General features: G+C 47.2%; 1 protein-coding gene across 1 annotated transcript in view; it reads left to right on the top strand.

Annotated features, from left to right (window-relative positions):
* Nucleotides 1–15264, top strand: part of LOC141110946 (BAR/IMD domain-containing adapter protein 2-like) — a 291276-nt gene that overhangs the window by 263303 nt on the left and 12709 nt on the right. The window contains exon 12 of the mRNA XM_073602762.1: nt 10014–10085. Coding sequence (XP_073458863.1) covers nt 10014–10085 — 72 coding nt within the window. The remainder of the gene's footprint in view (nt 1–10013; nt 10086–15264) is intronic.

The following is a 15264-nucleotide window of genomic DNA, read 5'->3' as shown; positions in this document are numbered from 1 at the left end:
AATAGAGTATATTTGCACTGTATGCTGTACTCATGTAAATGTTAGTACAAATGTCTACATGTGTACAACATAAAATACATTTTATATGCAGATTTTTCAATTTTTTTCCTGGATCTGAATTATGTGAAAGTTTACTGAGCTTTACCCAGCTGTGTGCTTGGACTCATAGAAAACAACCCACCTGTGTTTAGAGCCATAAAAAAAAAAAAAAAAAAAGTTTACTTGATGGGAGTGTTTTTACAGAAAATATGGCTTTACTGATTTGTGTTGCTGAACTCCAGAGGTGAAGTTTGTAAACAGTCACTTTCTGTATGAGTATCAATGATCAGTTGGTGCCCTCTAGTGTTATTTAGTGGTGATGGCACCCAAACGTATTATATGCTGAAATGGGATGTGATTGCTCCCAGAAGGTGTTTTTTTGTTTGTTTTTTGGGGTTGTTTTTGAACCAAAATGCATTTTATTTTTAACTAACCAAGAGGGGAAAGAAGGGGAAAGGGGAATGGTGGGACTTTATATGAAGCACAACACCAAAACCAGATGCATCAATTGGTAGATACTATTTAATGGTGCACATGGATGCATGTGAGACAATAAATAGCATGTAGAAAATGACATAATAATATAGTAATATAAAAAATACATAGAAATGTACAGACACATATAAGTGTTGGAGATGTATACATATACATAAATGTTCCTACATAGTAAATATTTTTAAATGTATTACATGTAGCCCAAACTTGCATATAAACATGATTGATTGCACACATGATAATATAAAATTGATTCAAGGTTCTTCAAGGTAGTCCCATAGTAAATTCATGGTAGCTGTGACAATACATCAGCATATAGCTATAGTAGATAAATTCCACTCGTCAGGAGCAAATGCAATCTAGGGATGTCTATAAGTAGGCTACAATATTCAAAAACATGGGTAGTGTTAGTAGCTGGAGGCACCATGGGAAACATCATACCCAGAAACTGAGGTAGCGGTGACTGCGGCAGCGGTGAACGGAAAACAAGAAGTAAGCATCAATAGAGATGTCATCCCCAATAAATGACTGTGGTTGTAATAAAAGTGCTGAATAGGGGCCCATGGGGCTTCCTTGGTATGAAGTATAAAGCATAGTCCAGAGATGTGCATAGTGTCAGCAAGGTGCAAGGAGTCATTCATTCACAGTTAACACATTCATTGCAATTTTACTGTCTGTGTCGGGGGTCACTTTGGGTGGGGGGGCCCGTGGAACCCAGAATCCCTTGGGGAGGTAACCCTTGTTTCAGCTCCCCATGCACCTCCTATGTCTAAGTCACCCTGTGTCTCTAATAGGGGCACAGGGTGACCAAGAAATCCAGTCTGATCTGTACTAATTGGACTCACTGTACAACCACACTGGAATTTTGTATATGTAGCCCCCTATTCCTAAAATTGGGGCTATAGTGTAAATTTCGTTTTTGGCTGAGCTGTAAACAGCTCTGATTGTATAGTTTATTTGGTTCTGCCCTAAACGTAACTGAGTTGTGCATTTCTCACTATTGCCAGCAGGTGTCAGTGATACCACAGAGCAGTATGAGAATTAAAACTAGGTAGAGCTATGTAATGATTATTCTTTTTCCAGAACAGCCCAATAGGAGGTTTCTGGCCACTGTGCTTTCTGGGAAGGGGATATTTATTGGGCAGAGCCATGTGCTCTCTTTCAATTACCTCAGGGCCCTCCTGGCCTGAGGATGTGTTGCTGCAAGTTATGCAAGTAGGCCCAGAAGCCTGTCTGGGACCCACTAATCCTGCGGTGGTCCTTAGGCTGTCTTAGGGAGGACCCTTGCTGGAGAGATCCAGGATGAAGGCTGGTCTCTCAGAAGGGCCTGGTAACTCATTTGGAGGACGCACCTATACCTAAACTGCTTTTACAGTGTTGCCGGATGGCTTAAAGGTTCTGACACTGTGAAGCTGAACCCTATTCTACAATCTAAACTGTGGTAACTAACTCCTGGCTGCTAAGTCTGTGAGAGAGGCTTGTCCAGAAGTTCTACTGGCTGCTAAGTTTGTGAGAGAGGCTTGTCCAGAAATTCTACTGCCTACTAGGTCTGTGTGAGAGGCCTATCCAGGTAGTCAATGTCTACTAACAGAGAAAGCTGTTTTACCTTTGGATTCAAGGAGTCTGTAAGTGATCTGCAAATGGTATCTGAAACCTCCCCTAACCCTCTTTCCTACTACTTCTTTCAAGTTCCTTATTAAAGCATTGCAAATATATAAAGTGACTGGCACCCAAATTCTGTTCTAAGTTCCCATTATAGCCATGGACCCCTGGGTGGATGTACCTCTTTGCTCCCAGTAAACCCAGGGGGCGCTACATTTTGGCACTCGACATGGGGTCTGGCGGAACAAGTTTACTTTTGTCCCTAGCAACCAACTGCAACTCAGGAATTTCATCATGGCACCATAGGGATTGTGAACTGTGACCTCAAATAAAGCCCTTGAGACTGTTTCCAAAGTGCTGCACTATTCACTGGAGAAGAACCCGAGAGTCTCTGCTAAAGAGGGGTTCCTGGACTTTGTCACTTTCTCCAGGAAAACAGGGGTTAATTGCAAGATTACATTTCTGACTGCATGAGCTGTGGGTGGAGTGAGAGAAGCCGGGGAGCTATGTGATCAGAAGAGCAAGTGGGCGGAGTCACTGCCTGCTGCCACGTGAGACGCTGTGTGTGTGTCTGGCGCTGAAAAGAGAAAGTTTGCTGTTACTACAGGGAAGATTACAGGCCAGTCATGGCTGAATTTTCTCTTGTTTTCCTGTCGGTACCGCCGCAAGTGCTATGCTGTCTGGAACCCTGCTAACAGAAACCGGCATCCGCCTGAAGCAATGTGGTCGGTTTTTGCTGTATACTATTGGAGTCTATGAAATGCTGGGTATGTTATGCCACATGTGTGGAGGACGGGCCGTACATCTCCGTCCGTTTGTTCGTTGCCTGCTCTACACCCTACCATGCCGCCCCGTGCCTACAGAGTTGATTGGGCCACGGGTGTTGCTACAGTGAAGGCTGCTGCTTTTGCTCCTGCTGGGAGACCTACACTCATCGCGCCTGCTACTCTGAGTGTTCCATTTGGTGATGTCACTGCTACTGTTCCTAAAGTGCCATCAGCAGACATCGCCATCGCTACTGCTCCTGTCCAGAAGAAGGTGGGCTATGTAAAGGCATCCCATGGCCGCGGTCGAGGCCTACCCCAGAGACCACCAGAATCAGAACCCGAGGAAGACGTCACTCCTGGGAAATCCACATCAGGAACGGGTGAGAAATCTGGGACAAGCATTTCAGTGGTGTCAATGTGTAAATATATGCCTGCCGAAGAATTAAGGGATTCTGAACTGAATTCTTTGTCTGACCTAACTGGTGATGATGAAATGTTTGAATCTATGTCACAAGAACTGTTTTGGACTAATAGTGAGGATGCTGCTTCTACCTTCACTTTCCTAGATTGAGCAGCTTTCGACTTTGGAGAGACATCAGTTAGTATGGAAACGCCAAGTGTTACTAGTGAGCCTCTGCCTAAAGTTATCAGTCCAGCTGAAACAAAAAAATTGTCTGCTAAAGCTATGGTGCAAAAGTCTCTGAATCCTGGATTGGGGAATACCAGAGCCTTGTCAAAGCTTGCTCGCTTACAAAGAGTGCTCAACAAAATAGTTGCTACAGAATGTGGCCTGGAATTTCCATATGTTCCTTTAGAGACTATGCAAGAAATTGAATCAAAGCAACAGGAGTGGTACAGTGAAGCTATCTGGGACTACCTGTCTGTACCAAAGCCTTTCAGAAAAGGCTATTCATCTGTCATGGATGAGCGTTATGACGGATCCATGCTTCAATGGAACTATGGCCAGCATATCTACTCTGACAAAGTGGTCATCTGCAGACCTGGAAAAGAAGATGTTGTTTACTATGTTACTACTGTGGATAAACAAGGGTAGCCAGTTACTTTGCTGGATGCTCAGTTCTACTGGTAACCATTTAAAGGGATGTTCAGCTGGCAAATATCAGTCTCTGAACAAACAATATCAGTCTTTTGAACAAAGACTGAGAAAAGTTCTTTACTCTAAATGGACTATGGGGTACATAGCCAGATAGTTTTGGGTTTAGAGAACTTTGTGGTCAAGATTTTCTACATGTGTATAGTAATTTCAATACTTTGCCACTAAGGACTTCTGTCATACTGATTTCTGCCACTAGATGGTGACTAAGTTACTTATAGAAAGGGATGGACTTTTAAGTTACTGTACATTCTAGTTTGCTTTGCATTTAAAATGTGGAAGAAAGTTTTTACTCTCCTGGGAGTGAGGCTTTGCTCCCAGTTGATCAGTGATACTGTTATGTGCTTCTGTGTGTGTAACCTTGTTCTTTTTCATGTAACCAAGATCTCCTATCAAGCTGCTAGAGTGGAGGCAGTTAGATAGTGAGGTTCCTGTAACATGTTTGATGTGAATATACTGTTGATTGATGTTTGAAACTGTAACCTTCATCTCTTACTGCCTTACCCTTCCCTTCTCCCATCCAAGTTTTTTTTGGTTCAGATACTTACACTCAGGCTTGAGAGCTATTTTTTCCCCTTACAGACGCTGAGGACATCGTCTCCCTTAGTGGGGGGAGTGCGTAGCCCCCTGTTCCTAAAATTGAGGCTATAGTGTAAATTTAGTTTGATTGTATAGTTTATTTGGTTTCAGCCCTAAACGTAACTGAGTTGTGCATTTCTCACTATTGCCAGTAGGTGTCACTGGTACCACAGGGCAGTATGAGAATTACAAATAGGTTGAGCTATGTAATGATTATTCTTTTTCCAGAACAGCCCAGTAGGAGGTTCCTGGCCGCTGTGCATTCTGGGAAGGAGGTATTTATTGGGCAGAGCCATGTGTTCTCTGTCTATTACCTCGGGGCCCTCCTGGCCTGAGGATGTGTTGCTGCAAGTAGGCTCAGAAGCCTGTCTGGGGCCTACTAATCCTGCAGTGGTCCTTAGGCTGTCTTGCCTGTGTGGAAGAAGCCGAGCCAAGTGGAGGAGATCCAGAGGAGGACCCTTGCTGGAGAGAGCCAGGATGAAGGCTGGTCTCTCAGGAGGGCCTGGTAACTCATTTGGAAGACTCACATATACCTAAACTACTCTTACGGTGTTGCCGGATGGCTTAAAGGTTCTGACACTGTGAAGCTGAATCCTATTCTACAATCTAAACCGTGGTAACTAGCTCCTGGCTGCTAAGTCTGTAAGAGAGGCTTGTCCAGAAATTCTACTTCCCGCTAGGTCTGTGTGAGAGGCCTATCCAGGTAGTCAAGGTCTGCTAAAAGAGAAAGCTGTTTTACCTTTGGATTCAAGGAGTCTGGAAGTGATCTGCAAATGGTATCTGAAACCACCCCTAACCCTTTCGCCTACTACTTCTTTCAAGTTCCTTATTAAAGCATTGCAAATATATAAAAAGACTGGCGCTCAAATTCTGTTCTAACTTCCCACCATTACAGACATGGACTCAGCCCTGGGGTGAATGTAAGCTTGCCCCCTGTCTCTGGAGCACTACATATATATGACCCCCTTAAATTTTTCACTCTTTGTTATATTGCAGCCATTTGCTAAAATCATTTAAGTTCACTTTTTCCTCATTAATGTACACATAGCACCCCATATTGACAGAATTGTTGAAATTTTTGCAGATTTAATAAAAAAGAAAAACTGAAATATCACATGGTCCTAAGTATCCAGACCCTTTGCTGTGACACTCATATATTTAACTCAGGTGCATGTCCATTTCTTCTGATCATCCTTGAGATGGTTCTACACCTTCATTTGAGTCCATCTGTGTTTAATTATACTGATTGGACTTGATTAGGAAAGCCACACACCTGTCTATATAAGACCTTACAGCTCACAGTGCATGTCAGAGCAAATGAGAATCATGAGGTCAAAGGAATTGCCTGACGATCTCAGAGACAGAATTGTGGCAAGGCACAGATCTGGCCAAGGTTACAAAAAATTTCTGCTGTACTTAAGGTTCCTAAGAGCACAGTGGCCTCCATAATCCTTAAATGGAAGACGTTTGGGACGACCAGAACCCTTCCTTAAATCATTAAAATTATTTTAGCAAATGGCTGCCATATAACAAAGAGTGAAAAATGTAAGGGGGTCTGAATACTTTCCGTCCCCACTATATATATATATATATATATATATATATATATATATATATATATATATATATATATATATCCTGGTTCAGCTAGAGCTATGTCAAGGTGGGCTCCCCGTCTTCCACCGATATCCGTTAAAAAAGGACAAAGGGACACATTCTCCAAATGCAAACGATTTACTATAATCTTCAAGTTATCAAGTCATATAAGTCAGCAGCAGCTGCCGTATACAGTTGCGAGCATCCCTGATCTTCCTCAGGCTGTCTGGCTTTTTGTAACATTCTACAAAAAACTTCCCTGTTTTAAATCCCACCACAGGTGGGTGTTGCCCCACAGGTGTGTCCCATGCTTCCAAATGAAAGAACACAGAGTAAATTAACCCCGTGAAGGTTCAAAATCAATCCCTACCAAATCTCACTAAGCTAGTTCCAGTATAATAAATCCGAATGTTTATCATCAAAACCTCAAACTGCAATAATATGTCAAACAGAGCTACATATCAAAGAGATATGTAGCCTGTGTTGGGATTTAAAACAGGGAAGTTTTTTGTAGAATGTCACACAAAGCCACAGCCTGAGGAAGAGCAGGGATGCTCGCAACTGTATCTGTAGCTGCTGTTGATTTATGACTTGATGACTTGAAGATTGTAGTAAATTATTTGCATTTGGAGAACGTGTCGCTTTGTCGTGTTTTATTTATATATATATATATATATATATATATATTATATATATATATATATCTATATCTATATATCTATATAGATATAGATATAGATATCTATATAGATATATATATGTATTGAATAATGTCTCATTTTGTTGTGTACTTTTTGCTGGGTCATTTGGGGTGTGGCTGTATTCCATTGTTCTATTGTGTCTGTCTGCCTTGGATATTATGGGATGTGTAAGTATGTTTGCTGTGAGGAGGGAGGGATTCCTCCAACAGAACTCTCTGCTGATTGGGCAGTCTACCCTGCCCGTAATTCAAAGGAGGGAGGATTCCAAACTTCCACCTGGATCCAAGGTCTGGATAGCAGAAGAGGAGAGATACAGATACCAGCCGCCATGGAAGAGGATTTCGGAAGGAGGTTGCGAGAGATACAGATACAGCACAGGTGACCAGTATTAGAGCAGGTCCTGCTGGGATGGTATGATTCTATCTGCTGCAAACTCTGGAAGGAAACACCAGCTCGTGAGCAGCTCCACCAGGGAAAAATTCTCCCCTCCAGCCAGGAAAGGTACTGGTTGCAGTATGGATTGCGGGTGCTGTTTTTGGGAGAAAAAACGCACAAGGAGCTGAGTTAAGCAGGCTAGTCTGGGCAGAGATACGGCTGGATGAGAGCTACAGAGCCCTCCACTGGCATCTATCCCAAGCATGCCCTTGGATAGCGGATGACAGCCCAATGGAAGGCTTTGGCTACAGTGGCCTGGGACTGGTGTATGTGAAGCTGACTGGGGACCCTAACTTTGGGAGCGATTTGGAGTGGCGGTTGGATGAAATCATGGATTTCAGAGAAGAGATACTGAACGTCTCGGAAGTGCACTGGGCACTGGAAGATATAGAGTTTCTGGCTGTTCAGGAATGGGAGCTGGAGATCGCCTACAGACGGCTGCTAGACTCTGATCAGCTCCAGGGCTGGGCTCCCTTTGCCTGGGACTATCAGGAAGTACCAGCAGACAGCTCTGAAATCTCAGCTGGAATGTCAGCAATGGATTTAATTGACTTTTCATCAGAGGATGTTATCGATAATGAGTCACCTGTCAAAGTGTTGGCACTGGGTCCAAGGGCCACCAGCCCATGCCCTGGACTTTTAGCAATTCCAGAGACTGGGGATTTAATAGACGTTTCTGTAGAGGAGAAACCACCTAGCAAACACCCAACAGAAGTGCTGGCAGCAGGACAGAGTACTGCAGACTCCTGCTCCACACCCGTGGCAGTTTGGGAGGCGCGAGGTGAGGAGGTGGTGTTTCTTCTTCCCCAGTGGATTGCAGAGATGCAGGGAGGGGAAGCTGCCATTCCCCCTCCCCAAAAGGATTTGTGCACCTGGGAGACAGTACCAGAAAAAGGGCTTCTCAGCAGCAGACGGCACCCCAGAATTATGACACCAACCCAGCTGAAGCGCTGGCAACCGGACAGAGGGTCCAAGACCTCTGCCCCACACCTGCGGCCATTCTGGAGGCCCAGGGTGAGGAGGTGGCGGTCACTCCCGAGCTGCAGATCAGGATCCATGGAGAGAATGCAATCGGCACCTCACAACTGCAGTCTCCACTAACAGAAAAACAGCAGAAGTGCTGGCAACAGGGCAGAGTGCTACCAACCTCTGCCCAGCACCGGCAACAACTGCAAAGTTCCAGGGAGCCAGGGCAGTTCCTACACCCAGCTGAACCGCTGAAAACAGGGCAGAGCGCTGCTGGCCTCTGCTCCTCCACTAACAAAGGATGGATTTCCTGTGAAAGTGGATGGGACTTCAATCTCCACTTGTATACCCCAGGGAGGCTGGGCAGTCGGCCCAGATCCCCAACAGTATGACGGACTGAGCCCAGCCACCCTGTCTTCTCTCCAGCGGCTGAAAGGACTCCAGGGAGAAGGGCCAGTGTGCACTTCTCCCCAGCAGCGGGTATGTTCTCTGAGAGAAGCAGAGGTTGGTTGGGTGAGTAATGCTATGTTTGGGACTATTTATTCGGGGTACTGTGGATACCAGCATTGGGGGACTGGAACTACTGACTAACTTGGGAGTCAACCAGTCTGGGGTCTCCTCCTGTGTTAGTCTGCTGCCGAAAGGGGAGAGATGTGGTGGGAGTCACTTTGGGCCTGTGGAAACCAGAATCCCTTAGGGAGGTTGGGAAACCTGTGTTTCAGCTCCCCATGCACCTCCTATGAATAAGTCACCCTGTGTCTCTAATAGGGGCACAGGGTGGCCGAGAAATACAGTCTGATCTGTACTAATTGGACTTACTGTACAACCACACTAGAATGTTGTGTGTGTGTGTGTGTGTATATATATATATATATATATATATATATATATATATATATATATATATATTAATTATTATAATTATTCAATAGCGAATATTCATTTGCTGTTGTAACACACTTGGTTGGGCTCCAGTTGCATCCTCTGCGACCCAAGCCCACCCTATTTTGAAGCCTATTAGAGCCTCTGGCTCTAATTAGATGCTTCACAAACGACCCTACCACTTTAATTCATATGCCGGTGACTTGAAAGGGGCTAGACGCATGGATGTATATAGGGGGTGGCGAGGAGAGAGGGAGCAGTGCCCGGGCACCCCTAATGGACGCGCCGCCACTGACTTACCCCATCTTGCGGGCAGTGCTGCAGGTTGCGTTGGCTTCTCTCCGGGCTGGTTTCTCCGGCTGCTTCCTCGCTTCCCCTGCGTCTCCTGCCTCCTCCTCCTGTCGGCCAATCCGATCGGATCTCCTTTTGGCCAATCGGGTGACGGGTCTCACGACCCGCTTCCTGATTGGCTGGGAGGAGAATCAGTGTTACAATACTGAATATTCATTCGCTTTTGTCACACAACTAGGTGGGCTTTGGGCGCAGTGCTCTGTGCCCCAAGCTCACCCTTTTTTTAAGCCTATTTTTTAAGCCTATTAGAGCCTCTGGCTCTAATCATGTGCTTAAAAAAAAAAGAAGAACCCTGATTGTAATTCATGCGTCCAGGGCCCTGCATGAAGCTGTAGCAGTTGGCCTATGAACACTTTGGAATCCTCCAAGAAGAGCAGGAGAAAATAGGAAGTCTAGGCCTACCTGTGAAGTGTGCTCCCACTACAGATTTAAGCTGCAGAATTGGTATTAGTAATAGGTTTTTATTTTTATTATTTCTTTTTATAGGAAAGGCTGGTTTCCATTTTCCTATACTCGTCCCCTTCCACCGTCGGAGTCTTCAGACAAACTTGGCTCAAAGTGAGTAACACTGCTTATTATATTATGTCTTCTGACCGCTTTTGGATACTCTTAAACTTGCCAGAGTATGTTGTGTCATCCTATAAAGTGTTTTGCCGAGCCTTAGACTCCATACACACTATTAGATTTTATGCAGATTTTTATCTTCAGATTTACCAAAACCATATAATTTGAGGTCAGTCCTTAATGCCGCGTACACACGAGTGGACTTTCCGGCATACAATCCGATCGCGTGTAGGCTTCAGCGGACTTTTTTTCCCCAAAAGTCCGCCGGACCTAGATTTAAAACATGTTTTAAATCTTTCCGTCGGACTCAGCTCCTGACAGAAAGTCCATTCGTCTTAATGCTGGTCCGACGGAAAGCCCGCTCGTCTGTGTGCTGGTCCGACGGACCGGATATGACGCAAGGGCAGGTTATTGCATCTCGCGCTCGCTGCAATAGGAAAAACAAATTTTCCTATTGCAGCGAGCGCGGGGCATACCAGGCCCTTAGGTCTGGTATGGATTTTAAAGGGAACCCCCTACGCCGGGTCCCCCCTAAAATTCATACCAGACCCCGATCCGAGCACGCAGCCCGGTCAGGAAAGGGGGTGGGGACGAGCGAGCACCTCCCCCCCTCCTGAACTGTACCAGGCCGCATGCCCTCAACATGGGGGGTGGGTGCTTTGGGGGAGGGAGGCGCCCTGCGGGCCCCCCCACCCCAAAGCACCTTGTCCCCATGTTGATGAGGACAAGGGCCTCTTCCTGACAACCCTGGCCGTTGCTTGTCGGGGTCTGCGGGAGGGGGGCTTATCGGAATCCGGGAGCCCCCTATAATAAGAGGGCCCCCAGATCCCGGCCCCCACCCTATGTGAATGAGTATGGGGTACATGGTACCCCTACCCATCTACCTAGGGAAAAAGTGTCAATAATAAAACACACTACACAGGTTTTTAAAATAATTTATTAGACAGCTCCGGGGGGGTGTTCCTCCGGCTTCAGGGGTCTTCCTCCGGCTTCGGGAGTCCCTCCGGTTCCTCTTCTCCCGGCGTCCGGTTGGTTCCACCCGGTGACCACGCCCCCTAAAACGTCAGTCCCAGCATGCCCAGGGACTGTGACAGCATAAGGGGGCGGGGTCTCCGCCTATATAAGTCACAGCGCTCAGAGAGCAGTCCAGCCGGAGAGACTGTCGTGTCAACATCTGGAGAAGAGAAGAGGGAAGAAGACAAGAAGACAAGAAGCCAGAAGTCCGGGCCTCCGCTGGCAAAAGAGCGGCATGAGGACAGCGGAGGAGCCGGCAGAAGAACTGGAACAACGGGAGAAGAGGCCAGAGAGAGCGGAGAAGGACCAACCGGACGCCAGGAGAAGAGGAACCGGAGGGACCCCCAAAGCCGGAGGAAGACCCCCCCCTGGAGCTGTCTAATAAATTGTTTTAAAAACCTGTGTAGTGTGTTTTATTATTGACACTTTTTCCCTAGGTAAATGGGTAGGGGTACGATGTACCCCATACTCATTCACATAGGGTGGGGGGCCGGGATCTGGGGGCCCTCTTAATATAGGGGGCTCCCGGATTCCGATAAGCCCCCCGCCCGCAGACCCCGACAACCAACGGCCAGGGTTGTCGGGAAGAGGCCCTTGTCCTCATCAACATGGGGACAAGGTGCTTTGGGGGGGCCCCGCAGGGCGCCCCCCTCCCCCAAAGCACCCACCCCCCATGTTGAGGGCATGCGGCCTGGTACGGTTCGGGGGGGCGCTCGCTCGTCCCCACCCCCTTTACTGACCGGCAAGGCTGCGTGCTCGGATCGGAGTCTGGTATGGATTTTAGGGGGGACCCCATGCCGTTTTTTCTGCGTAGGGGATTCCCTTTATAATCCATACCAGACTTAAGGGCCTGGTATGCCCCGCGACGGGGCTCGCAAAGTGTCAATCTCGCCGATAAAAGCGGCGAGATTCATTTCCTTTTCTAGTCCCGTTGTACCCGAGTCACGTTCAAAATGAACGGACTTGTCCGTGTGTGGGCAAGTCCGTTCATTCTGAAAGTCCGCTGTAACTCCGGCAAAAGTCCGTCGGAAAGACGGGCGGACTTAGCCTGCCGGAAAGTCCGGTCATGTGTAGGCAAGTCCGTCCGTTCAGGTAGTCCGCTGGAAAGTCCGTCGGACCAAGTCTGCTGGAAAGTCCGCTCTTGTGTACGAGGCATAAGAGTTTCAATTTGTATGCAATCAGGCAAGCCCTTGCACTACATGGTTTTGGTAAATCTGAAGACAAAAATCTGCAGAAAATCTAATAGTGTGTATGGGGCTATAAAGTGGTTGTAAACCCCAGACATGAAATATGAACAAATCATATCCCTCTATAGTGTTCACCTGTCTTAATTAGGAGCAGTAAGTGTAATTTCTGTCTGCTGCTTTGTTCTTCTGCTATCAGCATACATCAATTCTGACAATTTTTCCTGACACTTAGAAAACAAAAGTGACAGGGGAGGGACCTCTAGCTGATTGACCACCTCAGCTCTGTTCCTGTGTGCTGTGTGAAGGGGGTTGTGTTCCTTCAGTCCAATCAACTCTCCAGAAGACTGGAGATAAAATAAAAAAATAAATAAATAAAATAAGATAACAGGTACAACTTATGTAGGAGGATTTGTTTCAGCTCACAAGGCCAGTCACTTCACTGGGTATATGTAAGGGTTTACAACCACTTTAAGGAATTGCAGGTCACATATAGAAATAACTCTGGTAGACAAGTTCACCATAATGAAAATACATTCAACAGTACGAATGACCGTTACCAAGTTTGTCAGTCATATTATATATATATATACATACATTATTTGATCCCCTGCAGATTTTGTAAGTTTGCCCACTTACAAAGAAATGAAGGGACTATAATTTTTATCACAGGTGTATTTTAAATGATAGAGACACTGCCCTCCACTACCACCCCCTCCCCCATACTGCCCCCCTCCCATCATACTGCCCTCCACTACCACCCCTCCCATCATATTGCCCTCCACTACCCCCTCCCATTATACTGCCCTCCACTGCCCCCCCCTCCCATCGTACTGCCCTCCACTACCACCCCTCCCATCATACTGCCCTCCACTGCTCCCCCTCCCATCATACTGCTCTCCGCTACCCCTCCCATCATACTGCCCTCCACTACCACCCCTCCCATCATACTGTCCCCCTCCCATCACACTGCCCTCCACTACCACCCCTCCCATCATACTGCCCTCCACTGCCCCCCCATCATACTGCCCCCCTCCCATTATACTGCCCTCCACTGACCCCCCTCCCATCATACTGCTCTCCGCTACCCCCTCCCATCATACTGCCCTCCACTGCCACCCCTCCCATCATACTGCCCTCCACTACCACCCCCTCCCCCATACTGCCCCCCTCCCATCATATTGCCCTCCACTACCACCCCTGTCATCATACTGCCCTCTACTGCCCCCCCTCCCATCATACTGCCCTCCACTACCACCCCTCCCATCATACTGCCCTCCACTGCCCCCTCCCATCATACTGCCCTCCACTGCCCCCCTCCCATCATACTGCCCTCTACTGCCCCCCCTCCCATCATATTGCCCTCCACTACACCCTCCCATCATACTGCTTTCCACTACCACCCCTCCCATCATACTGCCCTCCACTGCCCCCTCCCATCATACTGCCTTCCACTGCCCCCCTCCCATCATACTGCCCTCTACTGCCCCCCCTCCCATCATATTGCCCTCCACTACACCCTCCCATCATACTGCTTTCCACTACCACCCCTCCCATCATACTGCCTTCCACTGCCCCACTTTTTAAAAAAATATATTAACAGTAAAAAGGCGAGGTCAGAACACATAGGCCCCATAAAGGACAGGGAAGGGAAGGTGGTTACAGATGACAAGGAGAAGGCAGCTGTGCTAAATGCTTTCTTCTCCTCAATCTCCACACAGGAAAGGGAGGGGTATACCGACCACAACAATTTTGTTAGCAACACGCGACGGGATCTTCCCTTGTGGCTAACAAAGACCGGAGTCCGGAAAGGATTAGAGAAGCTTAACATAAATAAATCACCAGGACCAGATGGCCTACACCCGAGAGTACCTAAAGAACTCACCAAGGTTATTGCCAGACCGCTATTCTAATCTTCAAGGACAGCATACTGACAGGATTGGTACCAGCTGAATAGTGAAAAGCCCACATGGTACCAATATTCAAAAAAGGGCAGAGATCTATTCCTGGAAACTATAGGCCTGTCAGTCTTATGTCGGTAATTTGTAAACTTTTAGAGGGGATGATAAGGGACCATATCCAAGAATTTGCTGACAAAAACAGTAAAATTGGCGGTAATCAGCACGGGTTTACGAAAGGTCGCTCTTGCCAAACCAACCTATTAACATTCTACGAGGAAGTGAGCTGTCATTTGGACAAAGGTAGGCCGGTGGATGTGGTGTATTTGGATTTTGCTAAAGAATTTGATACAGTCCCCCACAAACACTTAATCTACAAGCTGAGGTCTGTAGGCTAAGACCATAAGGCAGGGCCGTCTTTTCACATGGGCACGCTGGGCAGTTGCCCGGGGGCCCCACCTGCCCAGCGACCTCAACCAGTGTCGCCTGCACTCAGTGCCCTAGTGCCGCTTTTGGCTTGGAGCTTTCCCAGTTGCCTGTCAGTAAAATGAAGAGCAGCGGCAGCAGCCGCAATGCCTCCTCTTCTGATCCGGCGCCGCCCACTGAACTGAGTGATATGCCTGAGGGGAACAGGAGAACGACGTGGTGCTGCTTGATTTCTCCTCCTTCCATCTGGCCCGTGGGGCGCCAGCTCCGCCCACTAGTCTGCATGCAGAGTCACGAGTGAGGGCAGCAGGATTGCAGGAGAAAAGGAGAAGTGAAAGGCTGTGGAGTGGAAGAATTAAGGTGCTGCAATCTGTATAATCTCTCTCTCAACATTTCACAGTGCATCTCTCTCTCTCTGCCTCTCTCTCTCTCTCTCTCTCTCTCTCTCTCTCTGCAAATATGGGGACTGGAGGACCTTAATTGTGAGGAATGACTACAAGCGCTAAATGTATGATCCCTGGAGAAGAGATGCTTGAGAGGAGATATGATAGCGTTATACAAATATCTCAACGGTAATCCCAGCATAAGTATTAAACTTTTCAGTCCCAGGGAGTGTAAGAGGACACAGGGCCACATGATGAGACTGGGTTT

This window comes from Aquarana catesbeiana, linkage group LG10 (assembly GCF_042186555.1).
Source record: "Aquarana catesbeiana isolate 2022-GZ linkage group LG10, ASM4218655v1, whole genome shotgun sequence".
NCBI classification, from domain to species: domain Eukaryota; kingdom Metazoa; phylum Chordata; class Amphibia; order Anura; family Ranidae; genus Aquarana; species Aquarana catesbeiana.
This window is presented reverse-complemented; position numbering and strand designations above follow the sequence as displayed.